General features: G+C 31.9%; 3 protein-coding genes across 3 annotated transcripts; 2 read left to right on the forward strand and 1 right to left on the reverse strand.

The window, feature by feature from the left end:
* Positions 1-346: 346 nt before the first annotated feature.
* On the reverse strand, positions 347-9,536 carry LOC134260288 (metabotropic glutamate receptor 8-like). The gene is made up of 9 exons (XM_062742858.1): positions 8,891-9,536; positions 8,523-8,635; positions 6,224-6,417; positions 5,105-5,321; positions 4,572-4,681; positions 3,361-3,531; positions 3,100-3,213; positions 1,618-2,847; positions 347-1,250 (listed from the first exon to the last, which is right to left on the reverse strand). The coding sequence occupies exons 1-9, from the start codon at positions 9,353-9,355 to the stop codon at positions 784-786; spliced, it is 3,081 nt and encodes a 1,026-aa protein (XP_062598842.1). The 5' UTR covers positions 9,356-9,536; the 3' UTR covers positions 347-783.
* A 6,164-nt stretch (positions 9,537-15,700) lies between these two features.
* LOC134260290 (uncharacterized) lies at positions 15,701-17,472 on the forward strand. The gene is made up of 3 exons (XM_062742859.1): positions 15,701-16,196; positions 16,450-16,564; positions 16,949-17,472. Exons 1-3 carry the CDS (start codon positions 16,088-16,090, stop codon positions 17,283-17,285), a joined length of 561 nt encoding a protein of 186 aa, XP_062598843.1. The 5' UTR covers positions 15,701-16,087; the 3' UTR covers positions 17,286-17,472.
* A 155-nt stretch (positions 17,473-17,627) lies between these two features.
* LOC134260292 (uncharacterized) lies at positions 17,628-20,108 on the forward strand. Its single transcript, XM_062742860.1, has 3 exons — positions 17,628-18,173; positions 19,061-19,181; positions 19,668-20,108. The coding sequence occupies exons 1-3, from the start codon at positions 18,050-18,052 to the stop codon at positions 20,047-20,049; spliced, it is 627 nt and encodes a 208-aa protein (XP_062598844.1). The 5' UTR covers positions 17,628-18,049; the 3' UTR covers positions 20,050-20,108.
* The last annotated feature ends 4,221 nt before the right edge of the window (positions 20,109-24,329 follow it).

Below are 24,329 nucleotides of genomic sequence, written 5' to 3' on the forward strand. Positions count from 1 at the left end.
TTTTTCTGATTGTACTTAAGATTACATATATCAATAGGATTTTACTTAAAATATATTGCTTAACTAACATTAATCAATATCTGATGAAATTGGATTTTATGCCCCGCTCCTATAAAATTGGGTAAAATGAAAATATATTTCATTTGTATATAACATCATCAAAACGGTATTTTGAAAGAAAAAGCTGTTGAAATACTATTTTTAATAGAAAAACATTTACGTCACAAAGCAAAGTTAAAAAAATCTCCGGCTTCGGGCAAACTACAATTTTTCTCTCGACTACTTGTTTCCATAATTTTATGCAAAAGATATATTCTAAGAAATTTTCAAATCAGATGTCTTAAAACTTAGAAGAGGAAGAGAATAGTTATCTCTTGAATCTTGAGAATCTTGTATTTCGGTCATTTTTCTGCAATTAATATAACATGAATACATGGTCCTGAGATAACCATAGACAAAAACATTATCCCAAATATGTAATAATGTAAATAGGAATGCACTTAGGAAAACCTGTTTCACTTTCTTCATATGATGAAGGATATGGAGATAAAGAACAATATTCAATTAGTATGAAAAACGTAGTCAACATTTGACTCAATTTTATAAATCTTCACGAAAAATTGACTTGTATTTGGCTTTGATTTTTAATCAATAACAAATGAGGTATAATAGAAATGAGTATTTTAAAATGATATTGCGAGTGAATTCAAATAAATAACTTTGAAAATATGAGTATTGACACTACAGTGTATATATACACAAATGAAATGAATTGATGAAATCTTAGGTGTTATTAAAATGAACATCCGGCAATGACTGAGACAGTCTTCTGACCGTCTTCTCTGATTTGCTGTTCTGATTTCCTCCCTCGGTTATATTTTCCTGACTGACATGCGATTTTTCTGATCTGCGTGACGTCATTCGTTTCAAGAAACTACTCGACTTGACTCCTATATTTTTAAGAAAGCTGCCTTGGTTTGTATGTTCTGCAGTTCTTTCATCCTCATCCTGATTTTTAAAAATATCCCCATTGATTTTGTGATTTGGCAAGGTATCCCCTGTTGTTATATTCTCTAAATCCTCTTTATTCCCTAGGAGTTTTTCACCACTGTTTCTGTTTAGCGAATTGACAACAGTCTCAGCCTCCTCAGAATACTTCTCAGATCTGTCGATTACGATCGAGTTTTTAAAGGGTAGAGTTCCGGTTGTGGCAGAGTAGTCTTCCCCTTCTTCCTCCGTGTCGTCTGCAACTGTAAGACACAAAAGACGAAAAAATATATATCAGTAGTTCACGGTTCTCAAATGAACAACGTTTTAATTCTCCAACCTGTTGCATGAATTGAATTAGCACCTGATCCCACCTCTGATGTTTTGGAGGTCTGTGTTTGCTCTGCTTCTATTTCGCATTGTTTTATGGACTTTGATACTGAATTGTTCGTTATCTCCATATCCTTCATATGTTAAATATTACACAGAAAAAGTCTGTTAGAGCAAGGACAATATATCTTTTACAAAAAGAAAGAAATTTTCTTCAATAGCAATTAAAAAATTTCTTGGCAACTCTTTTGTAGAGAACAAGAATAATTTTGCAATATATGCTTACATGCATATACGTACCACAGGCTGAGGAAAGTTTTCTGGTGCAGTTAGTGGAGGTTTTCTCCTCCAAAGTCACACCAAAGGATTGCCTCTTTTCAAACGTACGACTGCCTTGGAAACTTCCGCTGTACGAGTCTCGACTTCGACTTGGTGTCGTCCTCATGACTCTTTCCTTGTTGTTCTTCTCGGGGCGAAATATCACAATGTACATCTTAGTTATAAAGAGACACAGTAAACAAGCTGAACCGTGGATGATCAGCGATATGGAAAGGGACATAACTTTGACAAGTTTATTTTCAGAGAAAGCATACAAAGGAATGAACGCAATCCAGAGTACAAAAGAAGTGAAAGAACAATACATAATCTCATGAGAATCGTTCATACCATCAGGAAGTTTTCTTGTTTTAATTGCAAACACCAAACAAGCAATCATTAACAAGAATGAAAAGGCAAGGCTCACAAAATAGCTAAAATTGTCCAGATCCGCACATGACAAAATACCAATGGCTTCTTCTCGTGTCACGGAGTATTTGACTACTGGTGACGGAGTGTCCCCAATACTCCAGAAAACCAGAGCAAGGAAATGCAAGCCTGAGAGCGACAGTGATATAATAAGGGCTGTCTTCATAGTGCAGATATTTCTGTTTAATACTGTTTGTCCCTGGATTGATTTGTTTTTTATTGATGACTGCACATCAAAGGCTCGATTGTAGACCATCAGTTTTGAAAAAATGGACGAATAAGCCATCGTATAACTGAGACCTAGAAACACTCTGAAAAAGGCACACGAAGCGATAGTGGGTTCACTTACAAGAATAAATGGAGAAATATAAGAGAAAAGGATTCCTACAAGAAGGACTATACTTGTCTCAAAACCAGTGGCCTTCACTATAGGTGTAGTCCGTTTGAGGATAAAAACAACAGACACAACACAACAAATGATGATTCCGAGAGTAGATAATACGAAAATCACCAGAATAGACGGGTTATCATAATGAAGATGATCGACAGGGATTTCCACACAAACGTTCTGAGAAGGATTGGATGTCCTTCCGGAATTGATATCACATGTCTGACAGTTGTACGGATCAGAAGCATTTACAATCTCTGTGTAGTCACATTCTTTACACTCCCAGCAGCAAACCTCGCCTCTGCTCCGAAACTGACCTTTCTGACAAGGCAGCGAACACACAGAAGCGGTGTATTCAGGTCGATTCATTGTTTTCCATATCAATTCCTGTCCAGAATCTGTAATGATGAAATATGATTTCATTAAATAGACTAATAATAGCTCAATAATAATTGCTTTACGTGACATGATTTAAATTGCATTATTTCCCCTTGACCATAAAAAAGTTAATTTGAACTGAACTGATTAAATGCTTTCAACTTTCACCATATATGAGTGCATGTCGGTCAATGTATAATGTAATATATATTATATCTCAATATGTTTCATTTGAAAATAAAACAAAATATGACATGTTGAACAAATCATACAATTTCCTTTTTCAATCCATCTATAATCATTTTGCTGCCTCTTGTATTGTAACACGCTGTATCGGATGGGACCGTCACCACCATTTACAAAATGGAAACTTGTGTTGAAGGGATCTATATTTAAAGACAAGCAAAAGGGGATGAATGTGTTTGAATATAAATAATCTCCTTCTTTTCAAAATATTAGTCATAAATTTCATCAAAGCTGTACTCTGCATTGTGTAAGAATACAATATTTTTCCCCCAATAAAAACTACTTACTTGAAACGTTGGACAAATATTGGAGTATCAGATTTCCTGTAAGGTTATTTTCCATTGATTGACATACACCCCAATTTTCTCCACAGAGTAAAGTGTGAATATTATCCAGGGCACTCCCAAAAGAGTATACAGCATTTCGGACATTGTAGGCTGTTAACAGTTCCCTAAAATCTATAAAGAAATCTTCATCTTGAGATTTCTACAAAACGTAACAAAAGTGATTATGACACAGCTTATCTAACAAAGTTACATCACATGCATATGTATGTAGAGATCTGTGTTTTCATCATTCATAATAAGTATTATCTCCTTGTTTCCTTCTCTTGAACTTTGCTATTTTGAAAATTTTAAAGATTAATTATCCTTCTGTCAATATGAAATTGTTTTCAAACGGTCATTGAGAATTACAACAGGAACACATAAATTACAGTGAAAAGAAATACAAAAAAATATAGGATACCCCTTGTATTTGCAACTTAGCACAATCCTGGATTCAGAACAAATTAATAATATTGAGAAACCTTGCTAAAACACTAGATTGGTGTCGCGAGATTTGAGGTACATGGTTGATTGGTGCAATATTTTCTTAAATTAAAACGCATTCACAAAACTAGTGTTAAAAAACTTTCAAGATTTGTCAAATGTGCTCGTTGCAAACAATGATTTTGCTTTTAAAAGGATGCTGACTTTGATTATGCTTTGTTATCTTCATATTAAATCAAAATATATGTATTGTTTTCAAACATTCATTGTTAATTACAACAGGAACACATATATATTACAGTGAAAAGTGAAACAAAAATAGATGATACCTTTTTTTCTTTACAACAAAATATAATCCTGGATTCAGAACAAATTATTATTATATTTATTTGTAAGTTGACTTTTGATCACACACCCCAAAAATACTAGAGTACTGTCGAGTGATTCGAGGTACATGTTTGATTGGAGCAACATTTCTTTAAATAAAAACGTATTCACTCGACTAAGTGTTAAATAACTTTCAATATTTGTCAGGTATACAATTAGTTTTTGTATTGACCTCTGGTTTCACTTCAGATTTAAGTAGACTTCTGAGTTTGATTACGATTCGTTATCTTCATATAAAATCGTTACAATATTGATGTCTTTTATATCTATTTGTGCGTTGACTTTTGATTATAATTATTGTTTTGTTTGAGCTTTTTCTGAGTTTGTTTTACTTTCTATACCTTTGATTTGGATTGCAGAGCAGCTATTCTTCTTGTCAGTTAAAGAACAGCCGTACCTTTGTTTCAAGTATTCACCAAACCAGGGGTTAGGACTGTTACTTATATTTATTCTAAATACAGAGAAAGGATATTTTATTTTAATGCACCTGTTTAAATTTTTACTTTTATAGATATTTACAGATAATAAAGCTATACTTTATCCATTCACTGTTTCGTAGAAAGGCAATGTATAAAAATCCAAAACTCAAAGCTTTGTCAAGACATTTTATCCGTATAATTGCCTTTGTTATATTATATTACAGAAGGAAAACAATCACTGTAAATGTCAAATTGAATGAATATATATGAGAAGCAAAACTTCATATGAATATATATGAGAAGCAAAACTTCATATTGGTCATCTCTAAATAACTTTTTAAGGCTATTCAATTGCAGAATACAAACACGGGTTGTTCTTACTTTTTATTGTTCATAAATCTAATTTACTTTTTAAAGCTATTAATTTTCAGAATACAAATATGGATTGTTCTTACCTTTTAAAGTACTCGGCAAATCCTGGATACTTTCTAGTTTCAGGACTGATCCCTATGGCTCCTTCAATAATTTTCTTGTGACCGCTAGGTGGCTCCCTTCCTATCCACGCGTCACCTCCGACCCAAATGACGTCAGAACTATTATACGATTTATCTACCATCACCATTATTCTGTATGCCAAGGCATATTGCATGAATAAGATAGCGACGACTTTTCCTATAAAAAATATAATTTATATGATACACTCAATATTTATAATATAAAAATATATGACACCTATTACGTTAATCAAAGTAGACAAGGAAGCAAAATTATCATCAAAGCATAAGTTGGCATAACGTATTATAAATTTTATTTTAAAGGAACATTGTCGTATATATTGAGGTTGTATTTGTTAAAGATGTGTTAAAGATGTGTCAGCTAAGCCTCGTGAAACTTTAAAACTGTTAACATATCGAGGTACATTGTACGTGAAGCATCAAAAGGATGCAAGAACTTTTCAAGAATAAACCGTTCCATTATGTACATGATTTTAATCAACGTTTAGTTCACAGCATTAAAAATTCAATACCCTCTTGAATTCAAAATATTGACTACATTTAGCAATCAAACAAATGTAACTTACCCCAACAAATCATTAGGGGAATTGCATTTAAATGATTACTATGAAATGAACCTGCACTTTATTATATTACTCATCAAATATTTGCCCTCTTTTCATAATACAAGGAATATCAAAACAGAGGGAAAAAGAGCAAAATAAAATATAAAGATTACAAGCAGTTCAAAATTCCACTATAATTAAATTTGATTAAGAGGAAGATACATATGTAACACTGATATATAGATAAGGAAGGTAACAGAAGTTCCACAAATTTAAACTTTTCCTATAATAATATTTTACGTTATTCAGTTGGGATAAGATACTGTAAAATTATCTTAGAAATATTTATTACAATCTTCATCTTTGATTTTAGGAAGATTTCTTCCTGTTTTTGGTTGGGTTGGGGGAGAATGGGGTAAACTTGCCCCCTGTACATTTCAAACATATATGATTGGTTTGTTGTATCAAGACGAAATTTAGAAGCCTCGGCTCAACCAACTGATTCTTGACTTACCGTTTGTGTTTTTCTTTTTCATCAAATCTTTCACGATATTTTCCAGCTCCTCTTCTTTGCTTGATTCCTTTACTTTTTTATCGAACCCAAAACATATCCCAGCATCCTCTGCGGCAGCTTTGATTTCTGTGTACCCCTCGGTTCCATAGTTACTATCTTCGTAAAGAATGCTTGCATATTGCCAATCCAAAGAACTACAGTAAGAAACGTACTTTTTAAGTTACTCTTAATAGAGAAATTCGAGATAAATATATCATACATATCAAAAGTTAGTTGTTAAATTAGCATTAATATATTTATTTCCAATTCTATGTCGACACGAACTTAAACTAAAACATACTACATACACACATGTTTCATATTTTGATATTTTTATAGAAAAAAGCAATGATGGTTATTTAAAAACAAAGCTTTATGATAAACGTAATTTTTTTTAATTTTTCAACTGACAACTTCCCTTATGAAACAAAATACCCTTATTTCATACATATCAGGTTTATATCTCTCAGTTGATTTAATATGCAAAGGCATGCTCTGCATATGTCTAATTTTTAATTCGAGGTAAGTTTACTAAGTTATTGACAAACAAGTTGATGAAACAAGAATATCAATAGTCTCGATTAAAGTCATTATTTCTTAAGTTCTATGGTTGATATGATGACCTTGTCATCAAATACAATTTATAAGTGAGTTAAATGCAGACTGACGTTCACTTATAGTTTGACCACTATTCACACACTGAAATTTTTGTTCATTGAGTCCATTATTTCTACACTGAATTGACAACGGATTTTTCTGTTATTTCCCGATCATGTCAGGTCGAGTATGGCCGGTTGGAAGGCGATGTTCACTTCTTCATGGCACCTGATCCCACCTCTGATGTTTTAGAGGTCCATGTTTGCTCTGCACTTGATTTGTATTGTTTGTATTGCATTTGAGTTAAAACTGTTACCCATGGGAATTGTAAGTTTACATATTACAAATACATACGCTTTTTAAAAAGAAAGTATGCTGTCACAGTTCTTATTTTTTCATTTATATCGTTTTGTAATATGCAGTGAAATATGTGAATCATGTATAGTTATCGTTCTTTGTCAATTTTTTTAAATTATCTTCCTTGAGTAGTACTCTTTTGTGTAGAGTTACTTCCCTCATTTTCTCGTGCAAATTTTGTTCATCCATTCGAGTTCCATCCGTGAAGATGTACATTCTTGTTTTTGTTTTTCCTAGTACCTTCTTTTGATTTGTGGCCTATTACCATGTAAGTTTTATTATAGGAAACTTTTGTTATGTAAAGCATATTTTTTGTAAGTTATTTCGGTAATTATTTTTGAGAAGTTTTTTGTAGTGTAAACACTTTTCAGTCAGGTATTTTTCACGAAGTTTTAAGTCAGAAAAGTTTTCAGAATTGATTATTGTTATTCATTTTATCTAGAAATCGTTAAATTAGTATTTGTTTTGTTTATTTCAGTTATTTACCGCTCTCATCCTCAATGACTCACTTACTCATTCCCTTATGTACTGTAATAAATATGGAACCAGCACCTTGTGTTTATTGATTATGTGTGACTGTGAGGACTCAGGTTTAGCTAGCTGTTCCAGCCAGCATAGAAAGTGTGTGTGTTGCCAGGATAACTTTAGTGCTCCATTTTTTTCATAATTAAACTTACTTTAGAGTTGCACTTACAATTTTTATTAATGCTATTTAAGTATATCTTGTTACCTAACTTAAGTTTTTTTTTACTTAAAAGTGTGAATCTTAGTATAAATTATAAGTATTTTATTGAATCTAATTCCCTGTCTCGGAAGAGAAAATTGATGCTGTCAAGAAGGCACTCAAATATTATTTTTAATTAATTGAAAAACTTCCCCTAATATTTGTGCAAAAAAACAAAATGGTTTATAGAAGAGCCATTTTGTAGGAGTCAAATGTAATGTAGAAATTCTGTAAGTTATTTCGTGTTAAAGAATGTCAAAAAGAACATCTATGAGATAATTTCAATTCATTTCCATTTTATATATTTTTCATAGATACACCAAATTGAAAATGATATCCATTACAACAAAGTAATACTTCAGCGATATAGCAATTCTTGTTGAGTAACCAGCCTATTCATTGGGGTTCTTCCGACTAATATACTCAAGATGTTGGCGGTATTACTCAGACAAACAATTGTAAATGGCAATCTAAGTCAATGAGCTAAGGTTTCCGTTGCATCTCCAACGTAAGTTGTGAAGTATAAGACAACTTGATACAATCTATAGTTTCAGTCATAATATAGTACATGACACTACATACCGCAGTATACTGACTAATGCTTTGGCCTGGAAGGTATCAGATGGAACAGTCCTCTTGAAGTATTTGTATCTAACATTGTCGCTTAGTTCTGGGGTTGTGGCAAAGTAACTGATCTGTTTTTTGAAGGGTAGAAAATGTATATGTAGCTATAAGAGATAATTGTTAATGAACATTATGCTTGAGTATGAGACAAATCATAAGATAGAATCTGTGCAAGGCTTGGACAGTTAAAAAAAATTATAGACGTATCTTAGTAGGATATATCATCAATACACAAAGAGTTTAATGTCAATACATTTGTGCACTGATTTTAAAATATTCAAAGTTCAAGAAATTATTTTTCTGTAGAATCATTTCAACGTTTTTACCTGTGGAACTTTGAACAAAGTAAGTAGATTTGCTACATCTACGGTTTCCTTGCTTCTTGGGGGACCAATTACACCAATGATGTTGTTGGCATCTGTCGAAGAACAGGTACAGTTCTCAAACCTATTTGGTTGAGAGTTATATCGCTTCTGTGCAAACTCCAGTGCGTTCTGTAGTGCTATACTTGTATCATAGCAGGAGTCCCTGGCTACTAATCCCAAACTAAATCCTTTTCTTGCCAGAGAAGTGTTCACTTCACTGAGAGCATAAATGGTGGCCTCCAGAATCTGGATCCCATCTTGTTCGTTGACCTCTGACGTACAGGTTCCGTCTTTGGAGTCGTGTATTGGAAACAACGCTCCCAAAACGAAGTCTCCAAGAATGTGTACCTCTTTAACAGGTGATTGAGCAGGAGAGTGTATCATAAAACAGGCACAGATGACGAAAAACACTAGCCTTATATCCATATTGGAAACAAGATCACATTGTTACTTACTTCGTTCGTTTTGATTAACAAGGAAATGTTCCCTTAGGTTTTGTGTGCATTGATTCTAAGACCTGGACGTAGCTGGGAGGAAGGAAATGAAAACTTCACTCTTTGAATTGTGGCAACGTTTGGATTGACACTAAAACATAATATCTGTAGAATTAAAACATTACTTCAGAGTTAAACCAATGACGAAATGATCGTACAGTAACTCACACTTAAAATGAACTCGTTGTAAAATTCTTTTTCACTGAGTCACTTACAATTCTCTAAAGTTCCGGATCTCACGTCAACAGACATTGTTATACTCATTTCTACATTGTATTTTGTCATTTTTATAGAAATACAGTCATGTACTCGTATTTTTTATCAAATGCTTATTTGGGTTTATTTTGCTGAATTATAAATATTTGCAAATATCTCATTTTTGTTGTCATCTTAAAAGAAATTTCAATTAAAGCAATTAATTCATCTCAATTTACACCACCAAGTGTACTTTTAGTAAGACAGTCAGGAAAACGTCCCAGGAATAACGTCTTAAATTTGTACGTTGGTGTTATTTGTTACTAAGTCTATGTAGCGGAAACCTGTGACGGAGTGATCCTGTGATTAAAGGTTGTAACACACGGAATTGAACATTAATTATTCCTACACGTGTCGAGTTGTATTGACAATGTCGAAAACTGAATGTGATGGATAATGGCATTTGACCTTTAACCTTATTGAAAGACCTCGAGGAAATTTTTACACAATTACATAGCCTAATTACTGGAAAAGAGATGTAGAAGCATATATGTAATAAGTTTTATAAGAATAAACAACGATACTTATACATGTGTCTGATTTTTTTTTTTCTCGTTTCTTTTCTAACTTTATCTGCATTATAATGTTATTGCTTGTATTTAGATAACGACAGACCAATGACTTGAATATCTGTTTATCTTCTTATATTTATGACATATATCTTCTGTTGTGTATGCGTAACAAGCATAGTATTATAAATGAATGTAATACAAAAATTATTCATTTCATTCAATATGACTCAATAAATTATTTTACTGAAAAACATTCTAGGAAACACTATACTTTGAAGTTATTTTAAAGAGAATTATTTAAAGTTCATTAGGTTAATTAAAACCTCCTACCTGGGTTTATCAGAGTTAAGTTGTATAAGCCATCGCTATGTCGTATTGACAGTAGAACCGCGTGTTACCTTTATCAGTCGACGGTAAATTAAGTTCATCAATATTTGTATAAAATGACCATCATTTCAGCTGTTCAATTGTCGTTATAAGGAGCAGATATTACCTCTCTCTACTTGATCGTCCCAGTAAATTGGGTCAAGTGTTTTTGCATTACCTCAAAATATTGTGTACTGCTTAACAACATAATGTTAGCATGGTGTATTCTGTCTCTCTCGTTTCATTTTTAAGAAATATTTTAAGAAAATTTTACTGTTGTAAAACTATTAAGTAAACACTATTAATGGAGCCTCTTTCTTTGTATTTGTCTGTAATTTAAACTCTTTCACGATATTAATTGTTGAAGTATACACTGTGACGGAGAACACGCACGGAGAACACGCGACTTCCCGCCCACCCTTAAGGGGCCAATTTACAAGATATACGACCCATCATTTCCGCCCCAACACAACACGTGTTAGGTCTCTTACTCTGTATGTATAAAGGAAAAAGATTCTTTTTATATTGATAGAAATGCATTGTTATTTTATTTATAATCTTAGGGACAGAAGATATTTTTTGCATCATAAAAACATATTAAAGTATTTTATTAAAAAAAAAATTTAATAATGATAAGTCAAACTGGATATATATATATATATATATATATATATATATATATATATATATATATATATATATATATATATATATATATATATATATATATATATATATATATATATATATATATTTTTACATTTTTTCATTCAAAGTGTACTTTTCTTTAAAGTGATAAAAGTTGGAAAGTTTTGAGATGATTGCAGAAAGGTTGCTTATATATTTCGAACGATGTAAAAAGGTTACCAATCTAAACGTTTTTAGAATGATTTATATTTACATTATTTGCAACCGAAATAACTCTAAGTCTATAAATATACATGTGTAAATTAGGCATTTATTGTTTTGTTTCATCTGTCCTTAAAAAGTACATATTAGAAATAATAAATCATTTTCCAATCCTATATGATTTATGTTTTAAAAAGCATCACATAAATATGCATTCATTTGATTGAATTATATTTCTAATAAAATGGTCAAGTTTAACATTGATATCATTCTATGCAAATGATTATCTTAAAATATCCAATATTGAAGGGCTACATAATTTATCATCCAGTAGAGATATACACGCGTACCCAAATGTGCATCTTAATACCCTCCACATTTTCTGGAAGGTTAATTATTTAATTGATATATGCGGAATAATTCTGCAATATCACCGTCTCAAGTTAATTACGATAATGAATACGGTTATGTAATAGTAACTGACGTATTGAATCTGCACTTATATCATTCCAATGAAAATTCCCTCGTCTTATGCCGTTTTGAGGAAATGGTACAGAGATAGACAATAACTATACGGAATTTAACCACAGACACCTAGTTCCAAGCACTGATACAATACAAGCAACTGTTTTCTACTTCCGATAAAATATTTACACGTGATGTTCAATCGATTATTTGTAATTGACAATAAAGAAACATAAATCACTGTATCACACTATTGTAGGGGAATCCTGGGCCGATTTTTGATGCTTGATCAAACTGAAATTGAATAACACGTCATTTGTGATTCAAAAATACGTTCGAATATTAATCATATTATACGATTTCTTTTACGACGAAAATTTATTTATAACAAATGCTTCCGTGAACATATTTATTTCCTACACATAATAAGAATAAAGTATTTATTTTTGGTATAAGGATATCAAAAAGACAATTCTTGTTCACACATTAAGCTGGATTTTTTTTCTTTAAGTATCTTAGATTAATTGAATACTAATGTCAAATTCACTATATTGTTTGTTTAAACTTGCAAATTACCTTTTATATCAACTACATGTATATACATTAAATATATATAGGCGACCATGTAATTTGGAGATAAGAGCGATTTGCCAAGTTTAAGAAGTAAATATTCTGTCCCCGAATATAGATTATTGCTATAAATTGGTAAGGAAATATATAATAAAATTTATTGTTCATATTTCACTTGAAATCTAATTTCATTATCAATAATCCTTTTATGCAGCAGATTTTAATCTTACGAGGCTCATTTCCTGGAATTTGTATTTAAACTGTTTTAAAATAAATCTCGTCGTACGACAGATCATGACATTGTGGTAATCTCAAAGGCACATGATTCTGTTATATTTTTTCATCCAAAGTATGAACATAATTATACTATAAGTGAAAAAATACAGAAATAAATGTCTGTTTTAACTTTTCTATCCTATAATATTTAGATAAAAATCATGAATCGAGTGTTTCTTATTATTGAAATTAAAAATGGAAATGGAAACCGTGCAAGTGGACTTTTTTTAATACAAAATTTTATTCTCCAATAAAGGTGAATAGGACTGCGCAGACAAAGCCTATTTTAGCCTTCTCCCTACATGGTCAAGGTGAACATACACACAGTATAGGTATAAAACTAGATAGACAAACATAGTGGAAAAGACAGAAGAAAAAAAATAAAATGTATAGTATCAGTTTGAAAATGTTGGCAGAAGTAACATACATGGCAGTGTTAAATAAAGGGTTTGCTTGCTACGATGTAAACATATACTGTTTAAAATATTTGAATATTGATACCAAGTCTATGATTAGGAATATCATACAAAAATAAATCAATTTCGTGAATTTGATCACAATCAATAATATTTTGGGTTGTTTGAAAAAGTACATTTCTGGGAGAAACATGTTTTGAACAAAGAAATAATGATGAGCATGCATCTTCAACAGAGTCAATACAGTCTTCACACACTGGTGTTTCTGATAAAAATTGGTTGTAAAATCTGCCATTATTACTTGCATTATTCCGTAACTGACAATGTATTATATTGTACTTTCTTATTCCAAAATGAAAAATTTCTTTATCTTTTTTTTTTTAAATAAGAATTTGAAAAACTCTTGAATGAAGATATTCCAGGAGCATTTCAAATTGGTAAGTTATGCCACACTTTAGCAGTTGATGGAAGGAAACTTTCCATAAATGATGTAGTCCTTATATGAGGAATTTTGAATTCTTCATTCATTGGTTCTAAAGTTATATAGGAGTGATTTGATGGGGGTAGACTTTACTTTACCGGTCCCCAAATCCGCAAGATCCTCGCGCTCATTGGACTATGACGTAACATTTACGTCACTCAACTGAAATGGGTTAAATTTGCACACTATATTCGACTGATTAGGGTTAGTTTTCCACCCACCTGAGAGATTAGGGTTAGTCCTTGCACTAGTATTCGACTGATTAGGGTTAGTCTTGCATCCATCCGAGAGATTAGGGTTAGTCCTTGCATATTATTCGACTGATTAGGGTTAGTTTAGCATCTGCCCGGGATATTTCATCTAAACGTCTTAGTCCCTGCACACTATCCGATGGATTAGGGTTAGTAACTCGTTCTTTTACATAAGTTAGGAAATTCAGGTGTTTCTGGATTTTTCCAAGATCATATAATTCAGCATTAAAGACATTTCGTTCGTTTGTTTACATGGAAGAATGGCTAAGTCCGAAAGAAATGACACTAAGCATGCGCCGCACGCGCTTCGTTAGAATTATTCCTTGACGATTTTTTCCATGAATAAACAATATTTATTTATTTTTTCAGAGAACGAGGTTAAAAACTACGTTTAAAAACGAAGTTTTAAACTAAACTTTTTACCGTAGAATTCGATTTTGGGGTCAAAAGGCCAAAAAACCTCGTATTTAAATTTTTTTTTCGATCGCTCACGCGATCTCATATATAGTGAAGTCGCCTTCGGCGACACTACATTTTAGCGCGTTTTCCTGGGGACCGGTAAAGTAAAGTCGTTCCTTTGATGGACAAAAAGGTTCAATAAAGTCATATAAATATTGATATGAATAGCCATTAGTGATTTTGTAAGAAAGTAGCAATATATATAGGAATATTCCTCCTTGTTTGTAAAAGATCCCTCCCTAAATCATCATACAATTTTGACCGAAAGGAATTGAATCTTAAACCAGTAATGAAGAAAGTAAATGGAATTAAATTTCAGCGAGACAGATTTCATGTTTTATACAAAAAATTGGTATATTATTTTAGCGAGAACTAGTTTTAGTTGTTTTATAATAGCTGAAATAAAATGTAATCTATATTTAATTAAATCCTCTCTAAAAAAATTCTACTTCTACGGGGACGTTCCTTAAATTTGAAGACCATTCTAAAAATAAAATATAAATGTACTTTAAAGCATATATAAAATTCAGAAATGTACGCGGAAGTTTTTGTACTGAAATCTATATTCAATATATATACAAATTCTTTCTGTTCAAAAAAAAAAAAAAAAAAAAAAAAAAAAAGGAAAGCGGACATTAGAAATTTATTTTTAGATATGATATGCTATTTTAGATCAAATATTAACACATTCAAACCACATTGTTTGTTTCAAGGGCATTTCATTATCATAGCCATACATACATCATGTACATATGCTTAATATTTTATCAAGAATTTAACAAATTCAAAACACTCTGAAATCTTACTTTTTTTATTTAATGAAGAGTTTTAAGTTTTGCAGTTGTTTACAAACACTTTTCTGCATAAAGTATCCCCGCTCCCCCGTTCACCTGTATTTACCTATTCTGATTTACCTGACGGTCTGATTTCGTCATCTCTGCTCGTACGTATATTTCACACCTTGTTGATGCAAGTTTGTGTACAGCCACCAACCCGCAATGAACAGCTGGAACAACGACCAATAGATTGTATCGACGTCGGCTTACTCCCATTTTTTACGGAAAAAAATAATGGTTTACGTGAAAAGAAACCATTTATGATGAGAAACATTGTAACTAAAACAAAAACACATACATTTTCAAAATCAAACTTTAAAAAATTCAAAGAGCGAATGCATGAATAATATCTATTAGAACACATTAGTTTGATTTAATTTTATTTTTAGAAAACAAAATGTTGTCACACTCCGACGCATATAGATTTGTGTAGGTCTTTATATTGAAAATCATTTCCATCATTCAAAGACTTACACGTGCCACGGTTAATCTGTCGAGTTATGATGAAGTGATTATCGTTTGTCACCCCCGTCTTCTGCAATCTGAAACAGACACAAGACAGACTTTTCTTCAATAACCCCCCGGGACAAAACGGAAGCAGTACTTTACGCACGCGACCGCAACAATTCTTAAAATCAAAAGCCGTTTTGACAGATGATGGCATGTCAAAATTTTATAACGTCGGGCTGATGTTATTTATAACGAAGTTAAACTCTTATGAATTAATTAGCGATTATGGTGATTCGTCATCCGGAAAAACAATACAGAACTACAAGTATATAATAAACACCGAGGACTCGTTAAACAAACTGTGTCTTAACAGAGCAACAGATTACATCTAGCAACTTGCGGCACTTTCTCATCAACGAAAGCAAACTATTTTTGCAGTCCACCGAAGTTTAACTGATTTTATTTTTCAAACGAAATAATGTACGCCAAAGTTTCTTTGATTTTATTTTCCGTCTTTGTACCTGAAGTTGTGTTTGGAGCATGTCGGATATATCCACAGAACTTACAGGCGGTTCCTGGAAAACCTGGTAAATATATTTACAGCGTTCCGAAAAGTTGTACGTTTTTTGTTTCATTTAAAAGCATTGTTGTTTTTTTTTCGTCATAATCAAACATCTTGTAATCATACGTAAATATATAATTTAAACGCACCTCTATTTTCTGCATTTGCAGTATATTGGTATTGGAGAATAAATTGCAATATTGTCGAATTCTAGGATAATGAAAATTTTTATGTGGATTATCCCTTTTTTAAATGTACTTTCACTTTCTCCTTGGCAGTATCATTGGACTGTTTATATAAGAACTCTATCCGGGTGGCCTATCAGGAGACGTACAGAGATCACGTGACCTGTGAGGACTGTTATTGTACAGAGACCGGGCTGGAGTGTTGTGGGTAGGTGTCGCTAATAATTCTTTGGTTGTCATTTTTAAGGTCTATATATAAAACTTGGACGAGAATCGCCTATTTTACATTTACTCTTTCAATATAAAATTTATACTGAAAACATGATAATAATCATATTTACAACTAAATGTAGTTATTTTCAACTCGAGATTGAAATTTGATAAAAAGAAACACACACACACAAAAAGAAAAAAAACAATTGGTATTATTTTTTTCTCGGTTTGAAAATAATTCTGTAATCTTCGAGCAATAGAATACATTAGTAAATAACAGAAAGAAATATTTCACAAAATTATGCACTACGTAAATGCAGAAAACTTAGTCGACACTACATAGTATGTTTGAATAAAAAAAACTGAAATAATTTTGCAGGTTTGGAAGTAACGCAGGGACAGTTCAAATAGAAGGTTGCATCGAACAAAGAGATGGTTGTTATTCAAAATTCGTAGATGCCAGCGACCCCACCAAGCCTTGCCGTGCTACCATGACAACAACTCAAGCTCCGGTAAAACACGAGCTGGACAACCAAATATACAGAAATCCATTCTTGAACAAGGATAACTCACCATTTAATAGCTTCGGGAGCCCTAGCTCACTCTCTGGTCCTGATAACTGGACCAATGATGATCTGGACACGAAGTCCCAGAGGCAACGACAATACTATTTGTTTCTGTGGTCCCTCATTAATTATTTCATGAATAACAATTAATTTATTATTGCGTAATAGAGATATATGAAATCCATTTTCCATTAATTTATTGTGATTTTCTTTATTTATTAAAATAATTTTTGTACATTGTATTTATTTGTAAATCATAATCTTATTTATTTCTAATCATCTCTACCTGAAACATAAATGTTTTTACAACACTTCATTTTTGTGTGTTTTATTTTTTGCTTTATATAGAAAAATAAATGAAAGAGAAAGGCAATGATTGTGTTATATTTATTACATTTTTTGAGTTAGTAGCAGAGTGTTGCATGGTGTATTGAACTGCAACTTGTTTACTGTTATCCTGTAAAACGAGAAACACCAACAAGTACATAAAGCATTTAGACAATCATTATTCCACACTTGTTCTATAAGAAATTAATTCATGCAGCAGCTCTGACATATCGTATTTGCATTTGTAAGAAAAGTATCCCATTATTATATGTGACAGAATCCTGAAAATTAACAGGATCTGCAGGCAGGTTATGTGCGATAGGTGGAGATAACAAGAAAATGTTCACTTACATTGTTTATGCAAAGCAAAGAACTACAAGACATAAAAAATACTTTCTAAACGTTAATTGTACTCGATAAAAATTACTTGCAGTTTGTTACATAATATTCATTTACTCATCGTAAGCTGAGGGTTTTAGCGTGGGTGTGTCGAACACTTGACTAACGGGACACTGCGGGGCATACACATCCCAACAACACGGTGGGGCGGATAACAAAACACCGCGGCAGAGAGCCAGAGAACAGCCATGTTCTATCGCTGGTTTGTCTTTGCTGTCCCTCTGCTGGGTTTCTTGTCTGATTTCTGTGTGGCGTTTGATGTCTGTAATACACTGATTCAGGTGGAACACGATCGAGATGAAAACAATCAAGGTAGGCTAGAAGAACTCGTATATTTACTTAATCTTGTCAATGGACACTTTAAAAATATTTTGTGAAAATATTCGTATTGTAAACACAAATCTGAAATACAATCGTAAGAAGCTTGACTTTCTGTTTAACAATAGATAGGCAGTTTTTGGAAATACAGTTTTCCAACAGTCTGTAGGAATATCCATAGGTACCAATTACGTACCATTATTAGCAGACTTATTTTCATATTCATTTGAAACAGAATAAGGCTAATTCGAAATCTTATACATGAGAAGAAAACACTTGATTTGGCCTTCAAATCGGCATTTAGATATATGGATGTTGTATTATCAATTGTACTAATTGTAAAGTCATTATAACACGCCTGATTGTCTACAGATTACTTTCTTATTTCCGATCATGACATAGAACTCCTGGCGGATGTGATGCGTGTGTCAGCAGGGGATGCTCACTCCTTCACGGCACCTGATCCCACCTTTGATGTTTTTCCAGTCTCTTTCTTCTTCTTCTGATTTGTACTGTTGAAAAGACTTTTGAGCTTGAATACTGTTCGTTACATCTATATATTTGATTGATTGATCCTTACTTTTACATTGAGTCTTTTTATTCTATACACACCACTTCTACCAAAATGAATAAAAGCCTCGCAATTATTTTCACCGCTTGTCTTTGGATACTTAGCGCATAATTCTCGCTTCTAAAGAATTTGTGTAATAGTTATCATCTTTGTAGAACTTGACTTTAAATGAAAATTATCTTTTTTCTTAGTTTATTAAACTAAATATACCTTGTAATTAGGGACTCCTCATTCCATCCAGGAAACACAACTTATAAATGCCTAAAACGCTTTTTTTAAAGAAATGACTATGGACTACATATATTTACAGTCTTGGCCTGCCGGTATCAAATACTGAAGTATGATCCTTCAGGAGTTTTTCTAAGAGAAACAGTGTCAACACCAGTAAACCAGACGCTATGTCACGTAGTTACTCAGACATTGTCCACATAGTAGGGATGTCAAAATTGTCAATAAGATATTCGAATATTCGTGTAGGGCGATAAAATAAATATATCTTGCATTATACATGTAATATGTATAGATCTTCACTCTTTTGTGAAGCAATACACGTTTTATGTCATTATTTTGGAATAAAATTTCAAGTAGATTTTGTAAATGCACTGTTATTATATTCTTGAAATATTTTACAGAATGTAGTTACGTTTCAGACATTGTCCACATAGGTATCACTTAAAAGTAATACCTAAGGTCAATTAATTGTCACATTATGATTTTCTTATTCATAAGTTTTTTTTATTATCATTTACGATATGATGATAACAAAAATATATCAAAAGCCATCAATCAGTATCACCAGACTGCAACATTTAATTAAAATCAATGTTTTCAAGATAAGATAATACTGCTCGAAGTACTGTCTGGTTTTACTTATTTCTATGTATAAATCGCACTATACTATTATTTTCTCTTTATAGCCATGTGCCTGAATGGGAGAGGTATCCAGTGGGAACATTTTTACCACCAGTAGGATGCACCTTTTCACAGAATCTGCAATGTGAATTAGAGACGATATGTCCAAGTATGACAGAGAAACAAGCAACAGACACATTATCAAAAACAACAGTTCCTCCTCAGGAAGATACATACAAAGACATTATAAGTACTCCTTTCAAAGTGACAGTAAAAGTAGATATCAGTACTCCTTATACTGGTGACGTAACCACGAAGCGACGGGGATCATCTCAAAACAGGGTAGCAACAGAAGCACCGCCATCAACAGGAAATTTTACACATGTATCCGTATATATCTTATTTTTGTCATTACTTATGAACATTATTTATGTCATTGAATTGTGATTGATATGGTAAAACAAGAAGCACCCATGAAAAGGCAAATAAAACATATATTGAATAGATATTCCATAAGCCCCCAAAAAGGAGTTATAATAGCTCAATAATACCTCTGCTTGACTTGTGTATGATAAAGTGGGATATATCCTTTTAATGAAATCAAAAACCGCAAGTAAATTAACTCAAGGATAGAAATATTGAAATTTTCAAGACAATGTAGCCACATCAATGTTATCAAAAGTGCTTTTTTTCATGGTTTTATTTGTAAGAAAGATCAATGATCTTCCTAGTGCAATGGGGTTGAGGTCATTTAATGAAAAAGAACTAAAATTTCCAAAGAAGTATATGCAAGATACTTCTTTTAATTTTGAAGTATATGCAAGATACTCCTAAATTTAAAAACTTCATACTCAAATTTTGTTATATTTGTATGTCTGTCATTTTTTATGCATTTTCACATGTACTTCCTCATAATATATAAATGCATTCATGTAAATAAATGCAAACTTTTGAGCATGACATTAAAAAAAATTCAAAAATCTTGAATCAAAAGTTAATTCATGAATGCAATTTTTAAAACAATGAAAAACAAAATATGTACCGCAAGGAAAAGTAATAAAGGGATTCGTCAATTTTGAATTTCTACAGTAACATACTGATTGGTCGATCCAGTTGCATTTTGTTTTGTAACCAATGGAAGAGTGTTTTTGTTGTTAGTCAAAAGTGAAGTTTATGTCTTTTTAATGATGTTGATTTAATTAGCATTTTAAAAAAACATTTGCTGTGACATTACGATGTTTTCACACGCTTATTATTTTTTAAGAAAATGTCTTTGATTTGTATAATAGATAAAACATAAAACATTCGCTTCAATCACAATATCCATAGAAATGACCAATACATTTTAATGCAATAAATGTAGAAAACGAACACTATCAGAACTCAGAATTCCTAAAATCAATTCATTTTTTGAAGCAGAGCAAACGCTGACCTCTAAAACATCAGAGGTGGGATGAGGGACCAATGAGGAGTGATCATCCCTCGCTGTTTGATCCTTGTCGTGTTGATTATCTATTATGTAGATAATAGTCCAGAAATTAGTAGGAACATCTGACTTAATGATTTTATGAGTTTATTTGTTGATAACGTCTTTGTATCATTAAATAGAACGAAATGACGATTTTCTTGTTTTTCAGGAACTTGTTTGTCAATAAATTATCTCATAATAGCTACCTACCTACCTAGTCCTTGTTGCACCCGGAGGCACATAGGGTATCTCATAATATAAATTAAAAAATCTGTAGAACATTCTCTTCCATCCTGAACAAGCTAAGAAAGCCCACATGCAGTTGATGGAGGTACATTACTGCATAAGTGAGGGAAATTGACGATTTAAAAATGAAAAAGTCTTTGCATTTATCATTACACTTGAATGTTTATAACCATAAGCGCTTTTTTCAGTAAGGTATCCAAATGTTAAACAGATGTGGGTCACACTCTATAGCTAACCGAGTTATATTGCATCGACGTGAGAATGGAATAAAGCATTGATTATTGACATTTCGACATTAATTTTTTTTTACTTTATAGTTGAGCGTCACAGCAAGTATATTCTTCTTTTCACGTATAAGATTGTGAAACAAATTATGTTTCATATTCATTCAATTAAGTCTAAAAACTTTCAAACCTATGTATTTTTCTTCATATATATCATTTTCTCCTACCTTCATTGAGAATTCATGTCAACAGAAAAAAAAACATGAATATCTCTTTATTTTGAATGTTAAAGAAACCATTCTGCCAAATAAACAAATGTCATATTTCTATATTTTTGTCTCCCTCTCTCATTTTCCTCCATTTCCAAAGATGAAATTATTGGTTTAACCTCTTCAAATTAAAATTAGATAAAAACATTTATCATTATAATCTTTTCAAATTGAATGGAAACGCATATACGATTTACGTTTCAGTTCATTTTTTTTAAACATGCTGTCTGAATTCCTTCAATGAAAATATTTTTAGAAAGACCTTGTCAAATAGCAGTGTGACCTATCTCATTAAGATCCGTTTTAGAAGCACCTGTACAGTAGACCAATGATGATATAGTTTGCTTTCATTTGTCATAAACTTAACATTAAGTTTGTACAATGATGAACTGTTCCAATTAGAAGATTGTTGTCTTTTACAAAAAAAATTAATTATCATTTTTAATTACTAGAGAATGCATTTAAATTTTAATTTACAATCTAGCCATTCTTTAGCAAGATTGAGTATTCAAAGCAATTAGAAAACAGGAAGTATTCTTTAGAATGTAAAGCATAAAGTTATTATGAAATCTATTTAATGTACATATCATAAAAAGCAAGCAATAACAAAATTAAGAGAGAAAAAATGTGATAATCAGTTTGAAGCAAATAGCAATTAAGTATTTCATGTAACTTTTATATCATTTAAAAATTAATTATTTACATTGAATACTCGTAAACTACATGTAGCATATATATGTGATATTCTGACTGAAGTCTCTTTGTAAAGTAAAAAGGTAGGCCTACATGTATATAATATTTTGTAAAGATTCCTTATAATTGAAATCTGCACTATAATCATCAAAATTTACGTGTAAAGATCATATTCAGCTGAATGAAGTTGATAAGTAGGTGGCTTTTAGGTGAGAAAATATAATACTATTGAGAAAAAAATCCTAAGATTATGCTGGTTTTGGTGGGTTTTTTGTTTTTGTTTTGTTATTGTTGATGTTACTGCAGGCCAGTTTTGATATTGTCCTTATGATAGATAAAATATGGAGATGTGACAAATGAAACTGATTCATATAATTTTCTTCAGGACGTAAACAAGGAGATTAATTTTGTTCAAGATTGTGTGGTAGTTACAAGACGAATCTGTTATCTTCTTGCACACATTTTATAATCACTTATCAGGTCCATTTTGTATTTGTTAACTCAGGCCATACAAACTGATGGTGGACGACGAATATTTCGTATTTCAGCAGATCTTGAATCAATATTAAAGAGAAACGCATTATTTACATTACTTTGTCATTATGTTCTTGAGGCAATGAAAAAAGGACATGTTTATTAAATAATAATAATATTATTATTGGATAATGATAAAATCATAATAAACCTAAAATGTAATAGATATTTAGAAATACAACCATAGAACATATTCAGGGGAACGAAAAAGAACTTACAATGATTAAACAAGAAGGATAATCGCTGCACTTTTATGTACCAACATAGAAATGCAGTACCAAACTACTTCTCTATTGGCAACATTATCAATATATCATATTAAAAAAAACTTTGCAGTTTAATTATGAAGAGCATGCTCTACGTATGAACAATTTCTTAAACGAGGTAAATTATTGACAAGCAAGTTGATGAAACAAGAATATCAACAGTCTCGTTTAAAGTCATCATTTCGTAAATTCTATGGTCGATACAATGACCTTGTCAGCAAATACAATTTATCATTGAGTCAAATGCTGACTGACGTTTTTCATACCGATTGTTAGTCCATTATTTATACACTGAATTGACTACGGATTTTTCCCGTTATTTCCTGATCATGACAACGAGCACACGGCGGGTGTGACCGGTCGGCAGGGGATGCTCACTCCTCCATGGCACCTGATCCCACCTCTGATGTTTCGGAGGTCTGTGTTTGCTCTGCTCTTATTTTGTATATTGTTTAATGGACGTTGAGATTGAATACTGTTCGTTATCTCCATATCCTTCTTTTACCCTTTTTAAATCATAAAACTAATAATATTGAATGTTGAATAAAGAAAATCACAATCCAGCTATAGGAAAATGTGATTACTTTAATATGTCAATCGTCAACTTCCCTTACTTATTCAGCAATATACCTTCATCACCTTCAAACGGAGTTTATATCTCTTTATGGATTCGATACACAAGAGCATGCTCTACGTGTGTGTTTAATTTTTAAAACGAGGTAAATTTTTGACAATCAGATTGATGAAACAAGAATATCAGTAGTTAGTTTTAAATCATCATTTCGTAAGTTCTAAGGTCGATACATTGACTTGTCAGCAAATACAATTTCTCATTGAGTCAAATGCCGAATGACGTTTTTCGTACTGATTTGTCAATTCAATATTTATACGCTGAATTGACAACGTATTTTCCGTTATTTCGCGATCATGACAAGGAGTGCAGGGCGAGTGTGACAGGTGGGCAGAGGATTCTTACTCTTCCGTGGCACCTGATCCCAACTCTGATGTTTTGGAGTTCTATGTTCGA

The sequence above is a fragment of the Saccostrea cucullata genome, unplaced genomic scaffold, assembly GCF_032062105.1.
Source record: "Saccostrea cucullata isolate Sc308-1 unplaced genomic scaffold, CSIRO_AGI_Scuc_v1 ctg2267, whole genome shotgun sequence".
Lineage (NCBI taxonomy): Eukaryota > Metazoa > Mollusca > Bivalvia > Ostreida > Ostreidae > Saccostrea > Saccostrea cuccullata.

Excerpts from the sequence above, each read along its gene's own strand:
- LOC134260290 (XM_062742859.1), top strand. The coding sequence starts at position 16,088 with ATGTACGCCAAAGTTTCTTTGATTTTATTTTCCGTCTTTGTACCTGAA. Across the intron at positions 16,197-16,449 it reads GGCGGTTCCTGGAAAACCTG|TATCATTGGACTGTTTATAT; the intron begins GTAAATATATTT and ends TCTCCTTGGCAG. Across the intron at positions 16,565-16,948 it reads ACCGGGCTGGAGTGTTGTGG|GTTTGGAAGTAACGCAGGGA; the intron begins GTAGGTGTCGCT and ends ATAATTTTGCAG.
- LOC134260288 (XM_062742858.1), bottom strand. The coding sequence starts at position 9,355 with ATGGATATAAGGCTAGTGTTTTTCGTCATCTGTGCCTGTTTTATGATA. Across the intron at positions 6,418-8,522 it reads GCATTAGTCAGTATACTGCG|TTCTTTGGATTGGCAATATG; the intron begins GTATGTAGTGTC and ends TTCTTACTGTAG. Across the intron at positions 4,682-5,104 it reads TTTGCCGAGTACTTTAAAAG|AATAAATATAAGTAACAGTC; the intron begins GTAAGAACAATC and ends CTCTGTATTTAG.
- LOC134260292 (XM_062742860.1), top strand. The coding sequence starts at position 18,050 with ATGTTCTATCGCTGGTTTGTCTTTGCTGTCCCTCTGCTGGGTTTCTTG. Across the intron at positions 18,174-19,060 it reads TCGAGATGAAAACAATCAAG|TCTTGGCCTGCCGGTATCAA; the intron begins GTAGGCTAGAAG and ends ATATATTTACAG. Across the intron at positions 19,182-19,667 it reads ACTCAGACATTGTCCACATA|CCATGTGCCTGAATGGGAGA; the intron begins GTAGGGATGTCA and ends TTCTCTTTATAG.